This window comes from Dendrobium catenatum, unplaced genomic scaffold (genome assembly GCF_001605985.2).
Source record: "Dendrobium catenatum unplaced genomic scaffold, ASM160598v2 original_scaffold_244749, whole genome shotgun sequence".
Taxonomy (NCBI): Eukaryota; Viridiplantae; Streptophyta; class Magnoliopsida; order Asparagales; family Orchidaceae; genus Dendrobium; species Dendrobium catenatum.
In genome coordinates, this window is record NW_021563156.1 from 143,439 (window position 1) to 164,280 (window position 20,842).

The 20,842-nt window shown below is 36.5% G+C and overlaps 1 protein-coding gene across 3 annotated transcripts in view; it reads left to right on the plus strand.

Annotated features, from left to right (window-relative positions):
* Window positions 1-20,842, plus strand: part of LOC110097086 (maspardin) — a 64,454-nt gene that overhangs the window by 18,662 nt on the left and 24,950 nt on the right. For all 3 annotated transcript variants that reach the window (XM_020823318.2, XM_020823319.2, XM_028692624.1), the window contains exons 5-6: window positions 7,695-7,803; window positions 17,784-17,891. In XM_020823318.2, coding sequence (XP_020678977.1) covers window positions 7,695-7,803; window positions 17,784-17,891 — 217 coding nt within the window. The remainder of the gene's footprint in view (window positions 1-7,694; window positions 7,804-17,783; window positions 17,892-20,842) is intronic.

Genomic DNA, 20,842 nt, shown 5'->3' on the forward strand with positions numbered 1-20,842 from the left:
TAGTGTTGAGTTTGTGTTACCAATAATGACTTCATTACAAGACTATGAGAGATTTAATGGGATTGTTCTGAAAAGAGGTTTGATGCATTGATGCTCATATCCAAAGGCTCAAGATTCTTTTTTTTCCCTTCACATATTCATTATTCATGAAGTAGCTCCTGTTCACCTCAACCATGACCATCGAACTTCCAAGCGAAGGGCTTCCATTTAACCCTTTAGGAGACGAGTTTTATTGGGCCTTGGGGAATTGACACAACTTAAAAGTTGGACATATGTTATTTCAGGAGTTATAAAGTTCAACTAAATTAATTAGAATTGAAATTAACATTTACTTTCCTTTTGAATAATATTATGTTCGAATTTTAAGTTTTTAAATAGGATTATATTTGATTTTAAAATATTTGATCTTATCTTTGAGATCATATTTCTATAAATAATGATTTCAGGCTTGGGTGTTGGATCGCTTGATGATGAAATTAAAATTTTATTGTCCGTTCCAATTCTCTTTCCTCTCTTTCTATATTGGTGGAATTTGATTTTTCTTATTTTCTTTCTCTATTAGCCTAGCTCTTGAGAAAGTGGAGGGTTACGTTAGGTAGTCGACAACCAGCGTACTTGTCAAATAATCATGACATGAATCATTTAAAAAATTGTGTTAATGTTAGGGCGTCTCCTGAAAGCATCGCGCTGTATGACCTGAATACAGTAAAAAGTGTGCAAGGGCCGTTTAAAGGACGGATGTGGGCAAAGAAGCTAGTCCATGAAACTAAAATTAGGATAGAAACTTAGAATATAGGCTCCTTTACAGGAAAATTAATGGAATTAATAGATATTATGATTCATAGGAAGATAAATATTCTGTGCATTCAGGAAACTGAATGGGTTGGAGAGAAAGCTAAGGAGATTAATAGTTTAGGTTATAAACTATGATATTCAAGTAGGAGTCGTACTAGAAATGATGTAGGTGTGATTATAGATAAGAGTTTGAATGATAATATTATAAAAATTAACAGAATTAGAGATAGAATTATAGCTTTAAAGATTGTTGTTGATGCTAAGGTTGTTAATATTATAAGTGCTTATACTCCTCAAGTAGGTTTGGATATGAGTTCAAAATTAAAACTTTGGAATGACTTAGAAGAAATTAATACAAAATATATCTTTTGAAGAAAAAGTTTTTATTGGAGGAGATTTAAATGGACATGTTGGTAGAGAGGCAGATAATTTTAAAAGCATCCATGGTGTCCATGGGTTTGGAACGACAAATGAAGGTGGTAAGACTATATTATATTTTTCTTTAGCTTATGATTTCTTAATAGCTAATACATTATTTAAGTAAAGAGATGAGCATCTTATCACTTATAAAAATGAAGATAGTAAAACACAGATTGATTATTTTCTTATAAGAAAATTAGATCGTTTAGATTGCAAAGATCGTAAAGTTATTTCGAGTGAAAATTTATGTACGCAACATTGATTATTAGTTTTGAACTTTAAGATAAAGGGGCAAAAAAATAAAAAAAAATAAAGTAAAACGATTTTATAAGATTAAATGGGGGCATTTAAAGAATATTAACAAAAGTATTTTTGAGAGTAAGATTTTAGATCTTAAGATTATGTCTGTGCATGAGAATGTCAATATTATGTGGGAAAAAGTGGCTTGTGATATTAAGAATATTGTAAAAGATGTGCTTAGAGTTTCGAAGGGAAAAGCTCCTTATAGTAAAAATAGTTGGTGGTGGAATCCAAATGTGCAAGAAAAGATAAAAAATAAGAAGATTTGTTATAAAAATTGATTTAGATTAAAAAATTCTGATAATCGGGAAAGCTATAAAAAGGCTTGTAAGGATTCTAAGAAAGCTATTTGCAGTGATGCAAAGAGCTTAGCTTTTAATGATTTATATAATAAATTAGATACTAAGGAGGGAGAAATATATATGTATAAGTTAGCCAAACAAAAAGGTAAGAGTAATAAGGATTTAGTTCAAGTGAAGTATATTAAGGATGAAGATCAAAAAGTACTTTTGTTGGAAGATGATATTCAACAAAGGTGGATGAGGTATTTTGCTAAACTTTTTAATGAAGAATGTAAAAATACGATTGACTTTAGTGACTTTATCACCCTAAATGAAAGTAAAATTTTTTGTTTTTATCTTTATATTTAGAGAAAGTCGCCTTAGATGGTTTGGTCACATAAAACGGCGGCCTTGCGATGACCCGGTTAGGAGAGTAGAGGTATTAGATTTGACTTATGTTAAGAAAGGTAGGGGTAGACCTAAAAAGACTTGGTTAGAAAATATTAGGAATGACCTTTCTTTATTAGATTTAAACGAGAATTTGACTTTTAATAGGACACAATGGAAAAAAAGGATTCATGTAGCCGACCCCACGTAGTGGGATAAAGGCTTGATGTTGTTGTTGTTGTTGTTGTATCTTTATATAAGTAAAACAGAAGTTGAAGAGGCTTTAAAGAAAATAAAGTGTGGAAAAACTTTTTGACCTGATGATATTCCAATAGAGATGTGGAAATGCTTAGGAGATGAAGGAATTTCTTGGCTTACTAAACTTTTTAATACTGTTTTGAAGAATAAAAAGATGCCAGATCAGTGGAGAATGAGTGTGTTAATTCTTATTTTTAAGAATAAATGTGATGCACAGTAGTGTGCGAATTATAGATGAATTAAGTTAATGTGTTATACTTTAAAACTATGGGAGCGAGTTATGGAGTGTAGGTTGCGGCGTGATACTAATGTTTCTCAAAATCAATTTGGATTCATGCCGGGTAGGTCTACTATGGAAGCCATACATTTATTGAGAGGTTTGATGGAGAAATATAGAGAGAATAAGGAGGATCTACATATAATATTTAGTGCTTTAGAGAAAGTATATGATAAAGTTCAAAGAGAAGTGCTATGGCAAGTTCTTGAAAAGAAATGAGTCAATAATGCTTATATTCAAATCATTAAAGATATGTATGCAGGAGCTATTACTTGTGTTCAAACACAAGGTAGATTGACCAAGTATTTCCCTATTTCGGTTGGGTTACATCAAGGATCAGCCTTAAGCCCATATCTTTTTGCTTTAGTCATGGATGTTCTCATTAGACATTTGCAAGAGGATGTACCTTGGTGTATGCTTTTTGCTGATGATATTCTTCTTGTTGATAAGACTAGAGAGGGAGTTGAAGGTAAACTTGAATTATGGAGGTCAACCTTAGAGTCTAAAGGTTTTCGCTTGAGTAGATATAAAACGGAATATATAGAGTGTAATTTTAGTAATAATAGAACCAGGTGAGGGGATTGTGACTTTAGGTGAATCAAGTCATTAATAAGAGTTACACATTTTAGATATATTGGATCTATTATTCAGAGTGATGGTGAATTGATGGGGATATTATAAGCAGAATTCAAGTTGGATGTTGAAGTGGAGGAATGCATCGGGCTTATTTGTGCCATAGAAAAGTCCCCCTAAAACTTAAGGGAAAATTCTATAAGATGGTGGTGAGACCTGCAATGCTTATGTGCGAATGGTTGCCATTAAAAGAGAAGCATAATACTAAGCTAAGTGTTGCAGAGACGAGGATGCTTAGGTGGACGAGTTACTTGATCCTTAGAGTTAGGATACGAAATGAGCATATACGTGAAAATGGTTGTAGTAGCTCCTATGGGAAGATAAGATTAGAGAGAGTCGCCATTAATGGTTTGGTCACATTAAACGGAGCCTTCCGATGACCTAGTTAGGAAAGTTGAGGTATTAGATTTGACTTATGTTAAGAAAAGGTAGTGTAGACCTAAAAAGACTTGGTTAGAAATATTAGAAATGATCTTTCTTTATTAGATGTAAATGAGAATTTTACTTTTAACCGGACACAATGGCGAACAGGATTCATGTAGGGTTGCAAACTAACGCGAGTCGAGTCGAGTAATGCGAGTGTTCATGTTTGAGTTCGTTTATCATTAGCTTGTTCAAGTTTAGTTCATGTTAATTCGAGCTTTATTGTTTTGTGTTCATGTTTGGTTCATTTAATTTAAGTGTGTTCCATGTTTGGTTCAATGTTCGGTTCTGTTTGTTCGTTTAATTGCTTATCGAGCTTTAAACCAAACAAGCCTTAAGAGCTATGTTCATGAACAATATTAACAAACAATCTATTGAACAAACAAACATTAAATTTGTCATAACATCTTAAACTAACAATCTAACAAACATAGACAAATTTGGGAAATGTTTTTGACAGAAAATAATAAATTAATAATAAAACGCAAGTTATCTATTTTAAATGAAATATATTAATCTATATGAATATATTCTTAAATGAAACTTACCTATTGCATTTCTCTCAATTCGAGATTTTATCGAGCTTAATGTCGAGCTTGTTCACGAACTTCAAATGATGTTGTTCGTAAACATAAATGAACCGAACACATTAGTGTTCAAGCTTGTTTATTTAAGGATCGAGTATTTAAAATGTTGTTCAAGTTTGTTTGTTTAATTAGTTAAACGATCACAAACGAGCTTTAATCAAACCGAGCATCGAGTAGCTCGTCGAACGCTTGGTTCGCTTGTAGCCCTCGATTCATGTAGCCGACCCCACGTAGTGGGACAAAGGCTTGATGTTGTTGTTGTTGTATTAGCCTATCTCTTCATCAATATGGTTAAGATTTATCTAGATAATCTGCCAACTTTAAAGCTTCTTTGGATGATAAGAGAGTGCAAAAAATTTGAAACTGATATATTTAAAGTCAAATGAGCCAGAGATGGTGGTTCATGTGATTTTTGGTTGATCAAAAACTTGAATTGCTTCCCAGTTCTTCCTGTATGTTTCCTTTGTATTGGCGACACCTTTCTGTCATGCTTTGCTGTTCACATCCTCAAGGAGAGGGATCTTAGGTGCTAGGACTGGTAAGAGAGAAATATTGCGTCAATGTTGTTAAACGCAAGCTGGATAGTTGCCCATGTGGTTTTGCAACCTGAGGCGAGATTGGAACTCCGTGTATATAGAACTATTATGTAGGTGTCATTACTAGGGTCATAGGGTGTGCCTAGGTAACATCTTGCCTTAAGCCACTAAGAAGCGATGTGAGCTCCTTGCCTTGATTCGAGAGATAGGTGCTATCTTCTTATGTTGAACATGAATTAGTTTTTCATGATGAAAACTTAATATGGGATGATGTGGAAAGAGCATCAAGAATCAGAGAATTAAAGATGTTCTCCTTGAAACAAGGTAAAAGAAACATTTGTGGAAGAGCTTCAAGTCCTAGATTAGCATGATTCTCATGGAAGGAACCAGTAAAGACTACATTTAATGATGGAAAGAGAGCATGGATGAAGAAGAATATAGAATAGATAATAGAGAAGATTAGATTATCCTAGGCTATACATGCTATAATAGTATATACATTAGCTAAAGTGTTTCTAATACAAACTATTTAATAAGATTTTCAAACCCTGAATGCAATGAAAGTTGGAGATTCATTATTTTTTTCCAACATGCTTTCAAGTGATTATTATTTGATAAATTTCAAAGTATTCTTTATAATTAAAAGAAATTTATAAGAATTTACTTATTTGCTTTTATCATTTGATTTCACTCAAGCAAACGCCTGGTGCATCACACTGCCTTGAGGCAGTTTGGCACTTTGATGTACACTGAATTGTTCCTTTTTTGGCAAAGTTGTTTAAGAATGTGGAGGATGTCAATATTATATAGAATATAGTGCGTGGAGAGGAATGGGGCATGGTAGTTGAGACAGTTGAAAGAGAGGGAAATAGAATTAAACTTGATAGGCTTGCATGTAATCTACATTGGTAGGCACGTAAATATTCTGATTCATACAATTACAAATGATATATTTCACGATATGCTCTGAATTCATTCTAGAAGCTCAAAATCACCTTCAAATTTATTTTTAGACTTACAAATCTGTATTTGTAGCTTGTAAAACTCTTCACAACAATCCGGATGCATGGATAGAAGTTTATTTTTAATGTGTATGTTATACATATCATAATTTGAAAATTTGAATTTAGGCATTTTTGTGGAATATGAAAATGCAAGATGAAAAACTATGTTGCATTAGGGAATAACTTCAACTTAGCAGTTGGCTGTAATATGATCTAAATAGTGCTATCATCAGTGTCAGGCACCCTCTAGGAGATATAACTTCCCTATGCCTATGATAGATACAATCCTATTTGCTCCCCCGATTGAAATGAGGCGTCAAAGTAGTTATTTTACTTATGGACTAATTTCAATCACGAGGAATGATTAGGAAATCATACATTGTTATTAAAGGTGATAATTTTTTTATTTTGTCTGAATTTCTAAAATTCAAATAGATTATTTAAAAAAAAAGTATCGAAAATACATGTCTAAATAACAGTTTTACTTTAATTTTGAAGAATGAATAGCTTGAGGATCCCATTCTTAAATACCGTGATGCTAACTATCACTTCATCATCAATATTCTTTTCTTTTTCATTCTTAGTCAATCTTCCATCTCTTTTTTTGTCTTCTCAAACTTATCTTCTTTCTCAATGTTTTCTTCTCTAGCATTTTAAGTTATTACACCAACATTTGATTTGACTAATTTTCTAGCATACCCATTATTTCTCCATCAGCTAGTGCTCTTTCTGCATCACCTGATGACATATTATCATTGGTTTAAAATTGCGCAATATGAGGCTTGCCTTTGCGCAATTCTAGTAAAAAGCACCTCGATGCTTACGCCTTGATTTTTTTTTTATGAGGCTTGCACCTCAACTTGGTTGAGGCCCGCCTCGCCTCACTGGCATGAGGCTTACGCCTCATGCTATATATTAAAACTTACATAAATCTTGAAGTAAATGCCCGACATTGGACTCTATAGGAGAGGAGGAAGGGGAGAGAGCAGTTCACCATAATGATGATTCAAATGAAGAACCCCTTAGTGATGACAGTGCTGATGACTTATGAGTTCTTATGTGATATGTCATTGCTATTTATTTTTGGAAATTTGAATTATATGTTAATGAAAAGAATACTGGGATTTGGGAAAGATAGAATTTTGAGTTGAACTATATTTCATGTTGTCTTATTATTGAGATATTTTGATTTCACTTCATATCTTATATTTTTTTTTATGTTTTATATTATTCACTCATTAGTATATAAAAAATTTATCATTTTATGTTTACGCAATCTTTTGATTTTGAGGCTTATGCCTCAAAAAGTCTTAAGGCTTACGCCTCGCCTCACGAATGAAAAACGCCTCAATACCCGAATACGCAATTTTAAACATTATCAAAACTAACTTATATTCCACGTTTCAAATATTGTTGACCACCTTTTCTATAAAGGCAAGACGATGGTCTAGAAGTAAAGCACCTGCATAGGTAGAGCCTTAGTATTTGTGCTCGCTGAGGAGGTGTACGAGACATTTTGCCCTTGCCACGTTTCAGTCTACTACCTGGTCAACCTCCTGACTTTCATTTCAATAGCAATGGATTGAGTGTTGTTTAAAGTACTAATGTGCTTGGAATTAAAGGCAGATTGCTTCTTGAGAATCACTTGCATTTGAACAATTCCTTTCTACAAAGCTTATTCATTTTTGATAGTATGTATTTTTCAATCAGAGAATGCATGCATATTTAGCAGTTTTCTTGTAATCTACATGCTTCTATCCTTTTGGACCAACTGCCTGTTTTTGCTTTTGCAGTGTTGGTTGGACCCCTTCTTTTTTGCTGAAGCGATACATCTTAACAGGAATTCGTGATGGTCCACAAGAACCATTTATAGCAGATTCAGTGGATTTTGTTGTTGGGCAGGTATTGAAACTACTATTAGCTGAAATTGGTATGAAAGTGCAAATATTCAAGATAAACAATAATGTTTGGAATTTTAGGTAAATTTTAGAGGTAATATTCTTATTGAAGTGTTTCCTGTCAATTTGCTTTCTCTGTTTGAAATAAAATAATTTCTGATAGGTAAATTCACCGAGTGAGTTTCTTGGACATTTTGTATTGATTTCGTCAATAGTTCAGTGTTCAATTCCCTGAAGAGGCTTTTATCTGATTACTCTGTATTATTAACATTGTTTATTATTTCATGGCTAGTAAGAGTATATGATCTACAACTTTAATTTTCTGTCCATTCTTATTATTTACATACAACAGATTGATTATGATGACTTACATGTGCTGAATGATTTATTGATTTTATTTCATTAGTTCTAATACGAGAACTGATTGTACTGCAAAATCAGGTCCATAATGATGCCATCATTGTCAATACATGAGAAATATCATGCTGACATATGAAGCAATATTTTCAAAATATGTTTGCACTTGTTATGGATCTAGTAGAATGATGTGTAATGCCTTCATTTTTAGGCTTTTTAACAAATCTACTAATATCAAGATCAAATTAAACATCATTCATAATTCATTCTACATAACCTGCTGACATATTGCTTGATGGATTCTCTATCATTTTATGTAACCATTTACTTTATGAGGCTATTTGGTTGGAAGTAAAGAGGGTGTAAAGAATTCCTTTTGCAGGGTTTTAAAAATATTGATGTTTGGTTAGATGAAAAATGAATGCAATATATTTGAAATACTTTAGAGTAGTTTGGTTGAGTATCAAGAAAATGCAGGTTATTATTATTATTTTTATTTGACTTAAAGTAAAATGAATGCAGCGGGCAGGCGGAGGTTGCAGCTGGCGGTGGCAATGGCGATGAGTTTTCAGGGTATTTGAAAATCTCTCAAATATGAAAATTCCAAATACACTAGATTTCAACTAGAGAGTTGTAGGCTCCGAAAATTCGGCCCTGGCCTCCCTGCCGCATTTTTCTTTTTTATTCGGCAAGGGAGTTTTAACGGAATAAGTTCCGGGGTAAATTTTGGAAGGCATATGGGTTTGTAGATAAGACACTACCCAGAGATTTCGCCCTCATTTTGTGAGGACTTTATGATCTGAGTTCTAGTTTCCTATAGGCGCAAGCCCCTATAGTTAATTACCCCTCCCGATGACGAGAGAGAACTTTCGATTAAAGCTAGTCGTCAATCAGATACGTGCTATCTGGCATATAGTAGCAGCATGGGTTTGGGTCTGGAAATTGGGTTTGAATTTGGGCATTTGGAGAATTAGAAGTTTTGGAGATTTGATATTCAAAATAGAAATTGCACCATCTTGCAATTAAAGCGGATGGTGGGGGAATGGATGATGGGCCCGATCAAGATCCCATGGTTCCGTCGTCCCGGGCCATCGTGGTTCCTGGTCTACTTAGTCAGAGGAGGTAGTCGACCCAACCTGACAGAAGGATCCTTGTCAGCAGCCATGGGTTGCTTCGTCCAAGGAGACCTTGTAGACCTGGGGGGAATGTTTGTCTAAGGGGACAAATTTGAATCCACCTTAGCTGACAGAGGGCTTTGTGCCCTATCGATTCATATCTCAAGGATTTGCCGCCAAATGGCAAAACCACTTGGTTCAGAGGGCCCCGGGTCGTCATAACTGTTTATCCTGCGGTGCCATTTGGCGGCAAACCGCCAGTCAGAGGACACGTACCACGTCCTTACTGGCAGGAGACTGTTTTGAGAATGGATCCTAGTGATATTTCGACCAGGCATTTGGCTCTTTTGTGAGCTGAGTAAATATTGATTTATTCTGGATGGATTTTGTTTTGAGTGAATGATGAATTTATTTCAAATTTTAAATATCTGGACTTTGGGATGGAATTTGGAAATTTTGGATTTTCGGATGGACTTTTGGGAGGCATTTGGAAATGCCTAAAATTCACCCCTCCAGTTGAGATCTTCAATCAACGCGGCCATCATCGGGGTGTTTGGGGTCATTTATCTTTGTAGCTTGAGCCTTGTCATCTCAGTCAAGCTATATAAACTGAGGATCGGGTTTCGTAGGTTTCGTGCCTTTATTAGTGAATTCTCTTGATTATAAGCCTTGAAAGCCTAATATGGATGTATTAAAACAAATACACCGGTCGCCACAACCGTGTACTTGTTTGAAGGTTCGAATCCTGTTGACTTCTATCGGTCCATATAGAAGGATCGGGTTCGAACTTGAATTCACTTATTGACCCGCGCAACATCCCTAGACGTCACGTGTGTACCAATAACACACTCGCCGGGGCTCATGCGGGTTTGGGGGAATTTTATAATTAAACCATATCGACTCCTTTTTACCTGCTAAGGAGGACCGGGTTTAAAATTTGATAACCCGCGTAGCATCCCTAGACGTCACGTGTGTACCAATAACATGCTTGCCGGGGCCCATGCGGGTTTGGGGGCTTTTTATAATTAAACCCTCTCGACTCCTTTTTACCTTCTAAGGAGGATCGAGTTTAAAATTTGATAACCCGCGCAGCATCCCTAGACGTCACGTGTGTACCAATAACACGCTCGTCGGGGCCCATGCAGGTATTTGGTTGCTTTTACCCCTTTTAGTGTACCTATGTGTATACAAACTACGGTGCATGTGTGGAGGTACTTTGAAATATTTGTAGGCGCCTTCTGTCCGCTTGTGAATATTGTGGATCCGATGGCCTGACGTTGTAGTTTGTGGACGCCTTTTGTCTACTTGTACGAATGTTGCAGATCCGGTGGTGTTACGTTTTGATGTCGACTTCCCCTTTTTCATTCATCGGGGAGGGACTTCTTTGGACTTTAAAGTCCACTGCTTTGCAAAGAATTCATTTTGAGATCATCGGTGTATGAGACTTGTCATTTCTGGTGTTTGTAGGTACCAGAACTGTTTTCTTCTTAAGTATATAACTAAGAAGAGATATTGGAACACCAGGAAGTTTGGTTCTAATTTGTTCAAACTTCTTTTCTGATTCCGCCGGGGAGTGTACTTTTTTTACATCGAGTCGCCCTTGTACCCGAAATGCTTGAAGATCTTTATCACCAATGTCGTAGGTGATATCAATACTTGTGCCCACAGCGGTTCGTTGTACCTACGATATACCCACTGTTGTTATCCATAAGTATCCATTTGCGGGGGACCGTTGTATCTACTACGAGCTTCTAGGAATGTTCGTAGGAGAGTCATTTACATCAGTATCATATCCGCCTTTCACCAATCTCAGGTGGTTATTCTGATGAATTTATAGTTGCTTGCAGGGACAGGTCCTTCATCATTGGTCTCCCGTATTGCCATCTCAATCAACAGGCATTTGTTCGTAAGGAGATTTACACCTTATTGTGGTCATTTTACATTCGTAGACATTTGCACTTGGTCTGCTAATCAACCACCTTTCAGTTGCAAGGGATATATATATTTGACTTCGATCGGATGATTGTTGACACTAGCGGGCATTTACATTTGTCGTATGCTTCACTAAACACATCCGTAGAAGGTGTGATTTGATTGGTGTTGGATGTGAGAATGTTGCAATATCTTCCCCGACATTGAGTCTTTGGATTCCTCGTGCTTCTTTTGAGTTCAGAGTCCATTCAAGCTCAAGTCTTGGTTCAAGTCCCCTGCAGTTCTTTGAGTTCAATTTCATATTTGTTTATTGCAAGTTCACTTTGTTCATTTCAATTTCATTTGAATTTTAAGTTCATTTTGTTCAAGGCTAATTTCTTTGAGTCCAACTCATGTTCACAAGTCTAGCTTGAGTCCAAGTCCCCTGTGGTTCAAGTTCTCATGTTCTTGTCCACCTTGCAAGTTCAAGTCAAGCTCAAGTTCACTTGAGTTCAAGTTCATTGTTCTAATCATTTGATTTTTAAATGAAATGTAAGCTCCAAATCTTATATTTTCAAATTTATTTGAGTTTAAGTTCAATTAGGTCTATTTGAATCAAGTCCATTAGTCTCAAATTATTCCAAGTCTTTGCCTTATTTCAGAAAAAAATTCGGCAGCCTCCCGGCGTAGGTGTTGCACCGGGTTCCCTCCTACCACGCTCGACAAAGACGTGCATAGGTGGTCTACCGGCCCGACACGAACGTCGAGGAAGGAGCGAGAAGGGGATTTTCTCTACTTGATTAATTATAATTAAAATTATAATTACCCTCAATTAATTATAATTAATTATAAATAACCTTAATTAATTATAAATAATTAATATTAATTAATTTTAATTTATTATAATTAATTAGAATAATTATAACTAATATAATTAATACAAATTCTAATTAAAATTAATTAACATTAGTTTTAATTAAAATCCTTTTAATATCTCTACCCTCCTTCATGCTCTCGGGTTCGGCTTCTACAGGGATTTGGCCGAACGAGCGTGCATAAGGGAGAAAGTTACCTTCCCACCTAGCGAGCTCCCTAAAGTTGCTTCCGATTGGACAAGAAGGGAAAGTCAGAGGAGCGAAGTCGTTCGGCCACAAGGGGATCGGGATCTGGGGGTTCGGTCGTGAGATGGAGAGGCGTCGGCTATAGGTATGTGGATTAGTCTCTCTCTCTATCTCTCTGCCGACGGGAGGTCGGCACTCGACAGATGCAAAGGAGATCAAGGCTTCGGCAAGGAGCGGAAGGATGGATGGAGAGGCGTTGGAGGAGAATGTCGAACAGCACGAAGGAGTCGAAGCAGCGTCGAGAGAAGAGGAGCAGGAGCGTGAGCGAGAGTTCAGAAGAGGGAGAGCTCGGGACAAGAAAACGGGCCGAAGGCTTTCGTCGTCGTTTTATTGACTTGAATCGAGCAGCGCGGGATGGGATCGAGATGGATGCGATAGTTTTGCGCCGAACTACAGACTGGACGTTGTCGCGGGATTTCTGGTCGCTGTCGCGGGATTTCTGGCCGCTGGATACGGGATTTGAGCAGGATTCGGGTGAGATCTCAGCACAGGTAACGATTTCAAGTATATATTTATTATATTTTCTTTGTTCATTTCTGTTTGGCTGCATAGTATAGGTCAACAAGAGTGAATTCTTTTTACTTCAAACCAAATAATATTTTCAAAACCCCTGCATTTGGAATACATTACACTCCTAATGCAGCAAACCAAACTACATCTATGTAGTGCAAAGTATTCTAGTTCATTTTTGAGGTAATGTAAATACGTCCAATTTTGAGTGAAAATCCTTTTCACTGCTAGTAAAGTACTTTGTTAGCACCGCCAGCCATCTCCGTTGTCGGCCACCATCGCCACCCCATCGCCCACCACCGCTGCTGTCATCCTCACGCAATTGGCTAGCACTGCCACCATCGGCCATAGCCTGTTGTTGGCCACCAGTGCTGCTCGTATTGGCCACAACTGCAGTCGCCACCGGCCAATCCACCACCATTTTGGACTTTACCCTGCATTCATTTCATTTTAAACCAAACAAAAAAGTAATCTCATGCATTCCTTTTACTTTCATCCAAAACTTCAAATATTTTAAATGCATTAAATTCATTTTACACTATTTATGCATTCCTTTTTCAACAAATCAAACATCCCCTATTATTGATCAATAAAAAAAAAGGGAAAGAAAGAGGCGGCATAACAGAAAAATAAATAATTAAATAAATAAAGAAACAAAATGTAAGAAAATTGATGAGATGCATCTATTCAGGAAACCTCTTCCAATGCCTCCTCCGATCCGACCCCTATTCAAGAGATTCGTGCCAAATGAAGCAAGGCTTCGCTTCAATAACTGACATTCAACGGCTTAATCAATAAAACGAGGACATAAATTGAAGAGAGGATCTTAGATTCACTTTTGCTTCCTCACATTCCTATTATGTATGATCAATATCTTGCAAGTTGACCCGTCCAATCCCTCCACTCGTCGACTATAGCCCAGACCATAGGCCTGCCTCCTGTTCACGAGCCTGCCTTATGCTTCTACTCCGGCTACAATACTGAACGTCACCCAACTCCTTTAACCGGACTCGCTCTGTCTTTGCCGACCGAACGCCCGCAACTCCTGTGCAAGAAATTCCATCACTTGTAGTCCGCCTCCTACCTATTCCACATGCGATTCCGCTGCACTAAAGCCACCGCTTGCGCTTGCCTCTCCCGTCCGTTGGCAAATCCCCTTTCCGAACTTGACCCGTCGCTTGCTCTGTCTGCACGCAAGCTTCACGAACAAAGACTCCTGTTGCCTACTTGATCAGACTCCCACACCTAAGCCTTACGCACGAACCGTTCACTTTGTGTACTTGCTCCGGTGCCAACTCTTGTACATATCAATACCTTTTGTCTCCACTTCATAAGTAACTCCACATTATGTTCCAACCAACATCTCATCCGGCTTACACTACCGATGCACTTCAATACTTGATACAAGGCATATACTAATCGACAGTCTAAGTAATTAAAATAAAAATATGCATAATTATATAAATGTTATAGCAAACAATCATATTTAATTGCAAAAACCTTGCACCTTCAATCTTAAATTCGGCTGGGATTATTACAAATTGAAGATCTCGCGCCATTGATCTTAGATCTGGCCGGGATGATTATAAATTGAAGAACTCGTATCTTCGATCTTAGATCCAATCGGGATGAAGTCGTATCGATGCCCTCGTGTCATCGATCGTAGATCCGACTGGGAAGAAATCAACTGTAAGTGCTGCCCCGACCTCCCCTTTTAGGGAGGGAACGTAAAGAGGTTGCCGAAATTGCCTTGGAAAATCATAAAAAATGAAGAACAATTCAATTTTAATGTTAATTAATCAATTGATTAATTTTAGTTAAAACTAATTAATGAAAATTAATTAATTGATTAAAGGTAATTAATCAAAATTAATTGAAATTAGTTAACTAAAATTAATGGAAATTAATTAATTAAAATTTATTAATCAAAATTAATTAGTTAATTTAAATGAATTAATTGTTTAAAATTAGTTAATTAATTTTGATTGATTAATTATAATTAATTAATTAAAATTAGTTGGTTAACTAAGGTCAATGTATCAAAATTAAATAATTGGTTAATTAATTATCCAAAAGCAATTTAAAATTTGAGAGCAAAATTAATTAATTGGTTATTTAATTATCCGAGAGTAAATTTAAAATACGAGAGTTAATATCTGAGAGCATTGAAAATTCGAGTGCAATAAAATTGAAATTGATTAATTGGTTTATTAAAATTAAAATTTTAATTAGTTAATCTATTAATATAGAGATAGCCACTATGCTGAGTTTTCTTTTGAATATAGCAAAAAAAAATTTCCCACTAGTCAGCCATAAAGTATAAGCTACACTAAAACTACACTCCTAAATCTATAACTCAAACAAAAGAAAAGCATCTCCAATGCTCATCTACAGGCTCTCCAATGCTCCTCCAAACTCTCCAAAGTCTCTCTTGTGCGAGCTCCAAAACAAAACAAGCTCCTATAAACAAGCAAATAAAACTCATTAGCATTGAAATTAAATTGCTAAGACAAGAAAAGAGCAAGTGCTAAATTAAGCTATAGTACTAAAAGAAAAAAAAGGTAACTACTAGTATAGTAAAGTAATTACTTGTATAGTAAAGTAACTACTGGTTTAGTTAAGAACTACTGATATAGTAAAGTAATTATTGGTATAATCTATAGTATTGAAAGAAAAAGAGCAAGGTAATAGAAACACTAGTGTCAAACAACAGTATTGTAGTGGAAGCACTAGTGTTAAACAGCAATTGATGGCCAGTAAGTGTCAAACTAGTAAACAAACTGCTGGTAAATGACTGAAAACTAAAGTCTAGTGTCAAGCTAGCAAACAATTACAAACAAAATAACTTACAGGTAAAATCTGATCTACCGTAAACATGAACTTTCAGGCTACTTCCAAAGAGAAGTAGTAAGTCCTACAAATCTACATGCTACTTACTAAGGAAGTCATAAAATCCAAACAAACAAAACTCATGGGAAGCTTAGTCTAAAGGGCTAGATTGTAAGACTCATCTTCAGGTATCTTTCAAAAGAAGTTGCAGGAGTTGTTATTTGAGAGAAACTCCTAGGAGAAATATTAAACTCTCAAATTAAATCTAAATAAAATGGCCAGCCTTGCTTATAGAGCTTTGTTGTAAGACCCACCATTGGATTACTTCCCAAGAAAATCAATAAGACCCATCCTATTCAAATAACTAGACAACTTCTAATGAGAGTCATGAGACATATTATTTGAAAAAATTTTAAATGAAATATCAAACCCTCAACCAAAATAATTGGATAGCTTAGTCTATAGGGCTAGGTTGTAAGATCCATCAACGGACAATTTCTAAGTGAAGTTGTGAGACCCACACATGAGAAAATTGCGAAATAAATTGTAAGATCTTAAAACCTAAATAAACAAAATTAATGGGCAGCTTAGCCTATAGGGCTAGGTTGTAAGACCCACCAGTGCGCTTCTTCAGAAGCCATAAGACCCGCTTTACGGGCTACTTTCAATAAAAGCAGTAAGTCCCAACCCAAATTTAAGCATCCGGACTACTTCAAGGAGAAGCCATAAGACCCACTTCAATTTAAACATCTAGGTAATTTCTAAACGAAGTTATAAATCCAAACCAAATTAAATTCTGGATATTCTAATAGATATAAACCTCAAACCACATTTTTCGAACTTAAACCAAATCAACATACACCTAACAACTTCAGTTTACTTTGGATCCCTGAGAGAAGGTAACCTATGGCTGCTAATCATATTTCATGGACACTACGTTCATTGATTGCTAGTGTTGATAAACTGAAACCTACGGTATACCCGGGACGACGGAACCATGGGATTTTAATCGGGTTTACCTTCATTTTCTCCCACAACTGTGACTAAAATATTTAAAATTATTCATTCTTAATTGAGAGTTCTTTTTTATGTGTTAAGAGAGGTAATTAACTATGAGTGCTTGTATTTATGGGAAGCAAGGACCCAAATATAGTTAAACTTTGACACCATATTCGGTGGAAATCTAGTTAACTGCAATCTGACTTAAGGAAAATGGAATCCTATGTCTTTAACACGGGATTCGTGCCAACGCGCCGTTCTTCTTGAGCCAACACCTATGTAGCATCCTTCTTATCAGGACACCTTGAAAAATTGATAAGGAATAGTCCTTAAACGTTGATATTATCCAATGTTTAAAATTGCGTATTCGAGTATTGAGGTATTTTTCATTTGTGAGGCGAGGCGTAAGCCTCAAGGCATTTTGAGGCGTAAGCCTCAAAATCAAAAGATTGTGTAAATATAAAATGATAAAATTTTTATATACTAATGAGTGAATAATATAAAACATAAAAAAGCATAAGATATGAAGTGAAATCAAAATATCCCAATAATAAGACAACATGAAATATAGTTCAACTCAAAATTCTATCTTTCCCAAATCCCAATATTCTTTTCATTAACATATAATTCAAATTTCCAAAAATAAATAGCAATGACACATCACATAAGAACTCATAAGTCATCAGCACTGTCATCTCTAAGGGGTTCTTCATTTGAATCATCATTATGATGAACTGCTCTCTCCCCTTCCTCCTCTCCTATAGAGTCCAATGTCGGACATTTACTTCAAGATTTATGTAAGTTTTAATATATATAGCGTGAGGCGTAAGCCTCATGCCAGTGAGGCGAGGCGGGCCTCAACCAAGTTGAGGTGCAAGCCTCATAAAAAAAACTCGAGGCATAAGCATCGAGGCGTTTTTTACTAGAATTGCGCAAAGGCGGGCCTCAAGGCGAGCCTCATATTGCGCCATTTTAAACTATGATATTATCAGTTGATTACCATAGCTACATGCAAATTTCTTTTGATATATTTATGTATTGTATCTCAACAACTCAAGTGTTAGAAAATAACTTCATGCTTTGTCGGCATGCTTTTGGATATTATTTTTGTTTACAAAGGCTTGCTTCTTTTCCACTCTCAGGTCGAAACATTGTCCAGAGATGACCTGTCCTCACGGTTAACATTGAATGCAGCTGCTGCATCTGTTGGTCCTCTATTGCTGTCAGATTCTCTTGTGACCATTATGGATGTAAGTCATATTCAAAGCTGTAGAACAGTTATTATTCAAAATTTATAATTATTTGGATTTGTTCTCTTATTTAATTTGTGTTTCTTGGTCTGTTATAAGTTGACATTTTCTACCTTTTTTTCACTTGACGCGCCCAAAAACCTTCCTTGTGCAATAAATGCATGATAATTCTGAAGAAAACTACCTAGTGAAATTCCAAAATCTTACTGATCAGCGGGATATCAAGATTGTTACCAAGTTTATGGAAAAAAAAAGAACCATTCTTTTTATCTATTTGCTATTATATTCATTCATCTGTTAGTGGGTAAATTATAATGAGATCCCTCGGCATAGATCTAACTCTGACATTAATGATGTTCTTCAAAGTCTTCATGTAGGTCCTGTTAACATCAAAAAAGGTTAGGGAACTTAGATTTAAGGCTGGCTTTGTTTCCTTAGATTTACTTAGTGTAGCCTTGACTGACCTGTCATAACCTCAGAATACACCTTTTTGTTGCCACTCTATCCTAGTTGACTCAGTCGGGCTTTACGCTAGTGTAGAAGCCCCTCGAGCACCCTTTTTCCTTGGATGACCTCATATTGTCCCCAGGCAGTCAAGGTGAAAGCTTGGAGAGCTCTCTGTTGCTCACATCCAATGTAAATCGATCACTTATTATAGGCCTATGCTAGGGATCATTGCCTGTACCATGTATCTGACATCTGTGACTTGCCCACTTTTGGGTTGATTCTGATGGACCGGACCAGCCGGTCCATCCACCTTCAACACCGGCCCAAAAAGGGCCGGTTCTTGTTTACTGCAGGCGGAGAACCCGCCTGCCTGGGCGGTCGGCCGAAGGGAAAGAAGGGGGGCGGGTGGGCCCAAGGGGCCCACCAAATGAATAAGGGAGGGAATTTTGTTTGCCCTAGGGGTGTTTAGGGTATTTGGGGGGGGGGATCATGTGAGGGTTTAAGGGGAGTTAGGGTTTATTTTGGAGGTATCTTGTTTTGTGGCTGTTTTAGGTTTCTTCTTCTCTAGGGCTTGGGAGAAAGCTTCCCTTCTCGAATTGGGAGCATTGTATCCGTGGAAACTTGTAAGTCTTTTGATATTTGACTAAAGGAAGTGTTTGTGAGTGTTTTCATCCAAGCAATCTTCTTTTCTTCCACTATTTTTGGGCTATTTTCTTGGATTCCGAATTTTGCAACTCAAGTTCCATCAGATTCATACTTCCTTTTAGTGAGCCAATCTTGCACTAGTAGTTTTTTTTAATGGTTAAACGGAGATGGTCTTGTAATAACCCATATATGACCCAAAGCCCTAGGTATTTGGTCTTCAAGCTCCATAAAGCGCTTGGATTAGCATTGAAATTGTGATATACTTTAATGACCCCATCCATTTTTGACTTACATATAACTGATCTAGATGGGATAGTCTAAGCTTAAAGACCTTGCTAATAGATAACCAGGCCTATAAGGCGGAGCTGATGCTCATTAATCTTAGATCAAGCTCCAATAGTTACAATCAAACCAATTGAATGTTCAGGTGACTTGGAATGTTATGTTGATTTAGTAGACAGCTCACATACCAAATGCTAGGCCAAATTTGCAAACCTTTAGAGTCAACTTGGCACAAGAGTAATTGGGAGGCTTTCAATTATGCAGTAAAGAGCTCGGGCTATCAAAGATTGAACCTAAATGGTCTAGACTTAAAATTTCCTTCAAATGGAGCCCACCCAAATCTAACTGAATTGGCCATGGAGCAAAGTGTTGCTCTAAGTATAGAACCTAGAATCTACTTGATCATTAATATAATGAGATTACCTAATGTCGCTAGACCCAGTTAAATTGAAACTGAACCTAGCGCTGATGTCTATTGCTTCAATAAGGGTGTCTCTCTAAAGTAACCTTAATAAGTTTGCTTTGGTTAAATCAAGCAGATCCATGCTTAATTGGCTTATTAGCCCAATGCCCTGAGTTTAAATTGAGCATAGTCCACTTTCAGCCAGTTCCTGGCTAGTCCTATTCAAAGTTAGCCTAGATTCGATTAAAAACTTTTCCAATCAACAATTGGTTTGATTAGACTTCGGTTTTGGTATGAAAAATGACTGAAGTAATGCTAATTCATATACTTGGGACTAACCCACTAGCAAACACGTTTGAAACAACTCTTATAGCCTCCCTTACTCAATTTTAGTGTAAGCCTTGTTGATTTCATTTCTGAATGAGATTAACAAAACCTTCAAATGTTTAGCTAATAGGATCTTTTTCCTTAGTATAGGTCCTTGCTTATAGAACCGTGTTTGATGGATTCTAAATAACTTTGCATTTGCTAGTCATAAAAAGCTCAAGTCCTAAGGTACTATGTTGAACCCTTGAGACCCATTAACTCATTAACCCTAGTGTGTTTAGGTGGTGCCCGGGACCCTTCGGAGTTTACTCTAGATCTTCCTAAGCCCATTAGGAACCTTTTCAACCTTTTTCAATCCCATTTTTAGTAAGTTGAAGCCAAATCCAAAACTCAAAATTCAAAGCTAGGGAGGCCCTTGGGTTTAACTGGGCCATTCATGGTCCAGTTAACCATGGACTTATCTAGAAGCCACCTAAGAATCATTGGATACTCCCTAAATACCCTAGATAGATAAGGGACTCTGCTTAGTCAATGTTAGATCAACCTTAGGTCAAGCTAAAATGACCTATCTATCCTAAGCCCTATGACACCCATCCTAGGGCCTACCTTAGGTGGCCCATGACACTAGGATCTATCTTAGGACACCTTGGCATGCTTTTGGACTCGCCCATGGGTCAAAGAGTCCTAGTCAACCCATTTGACCCATGGTTAAACGTAGGGTTAACTTAATCAACCCTGTACCTTAAAACTCTAAATCTAATCCAACCAATCATTTCAAACCCAATGGCCTTGTTATTGAGTTTAAATGCTCTTACTCATCCCAAGAACACTTAGACTCATGCTTGAC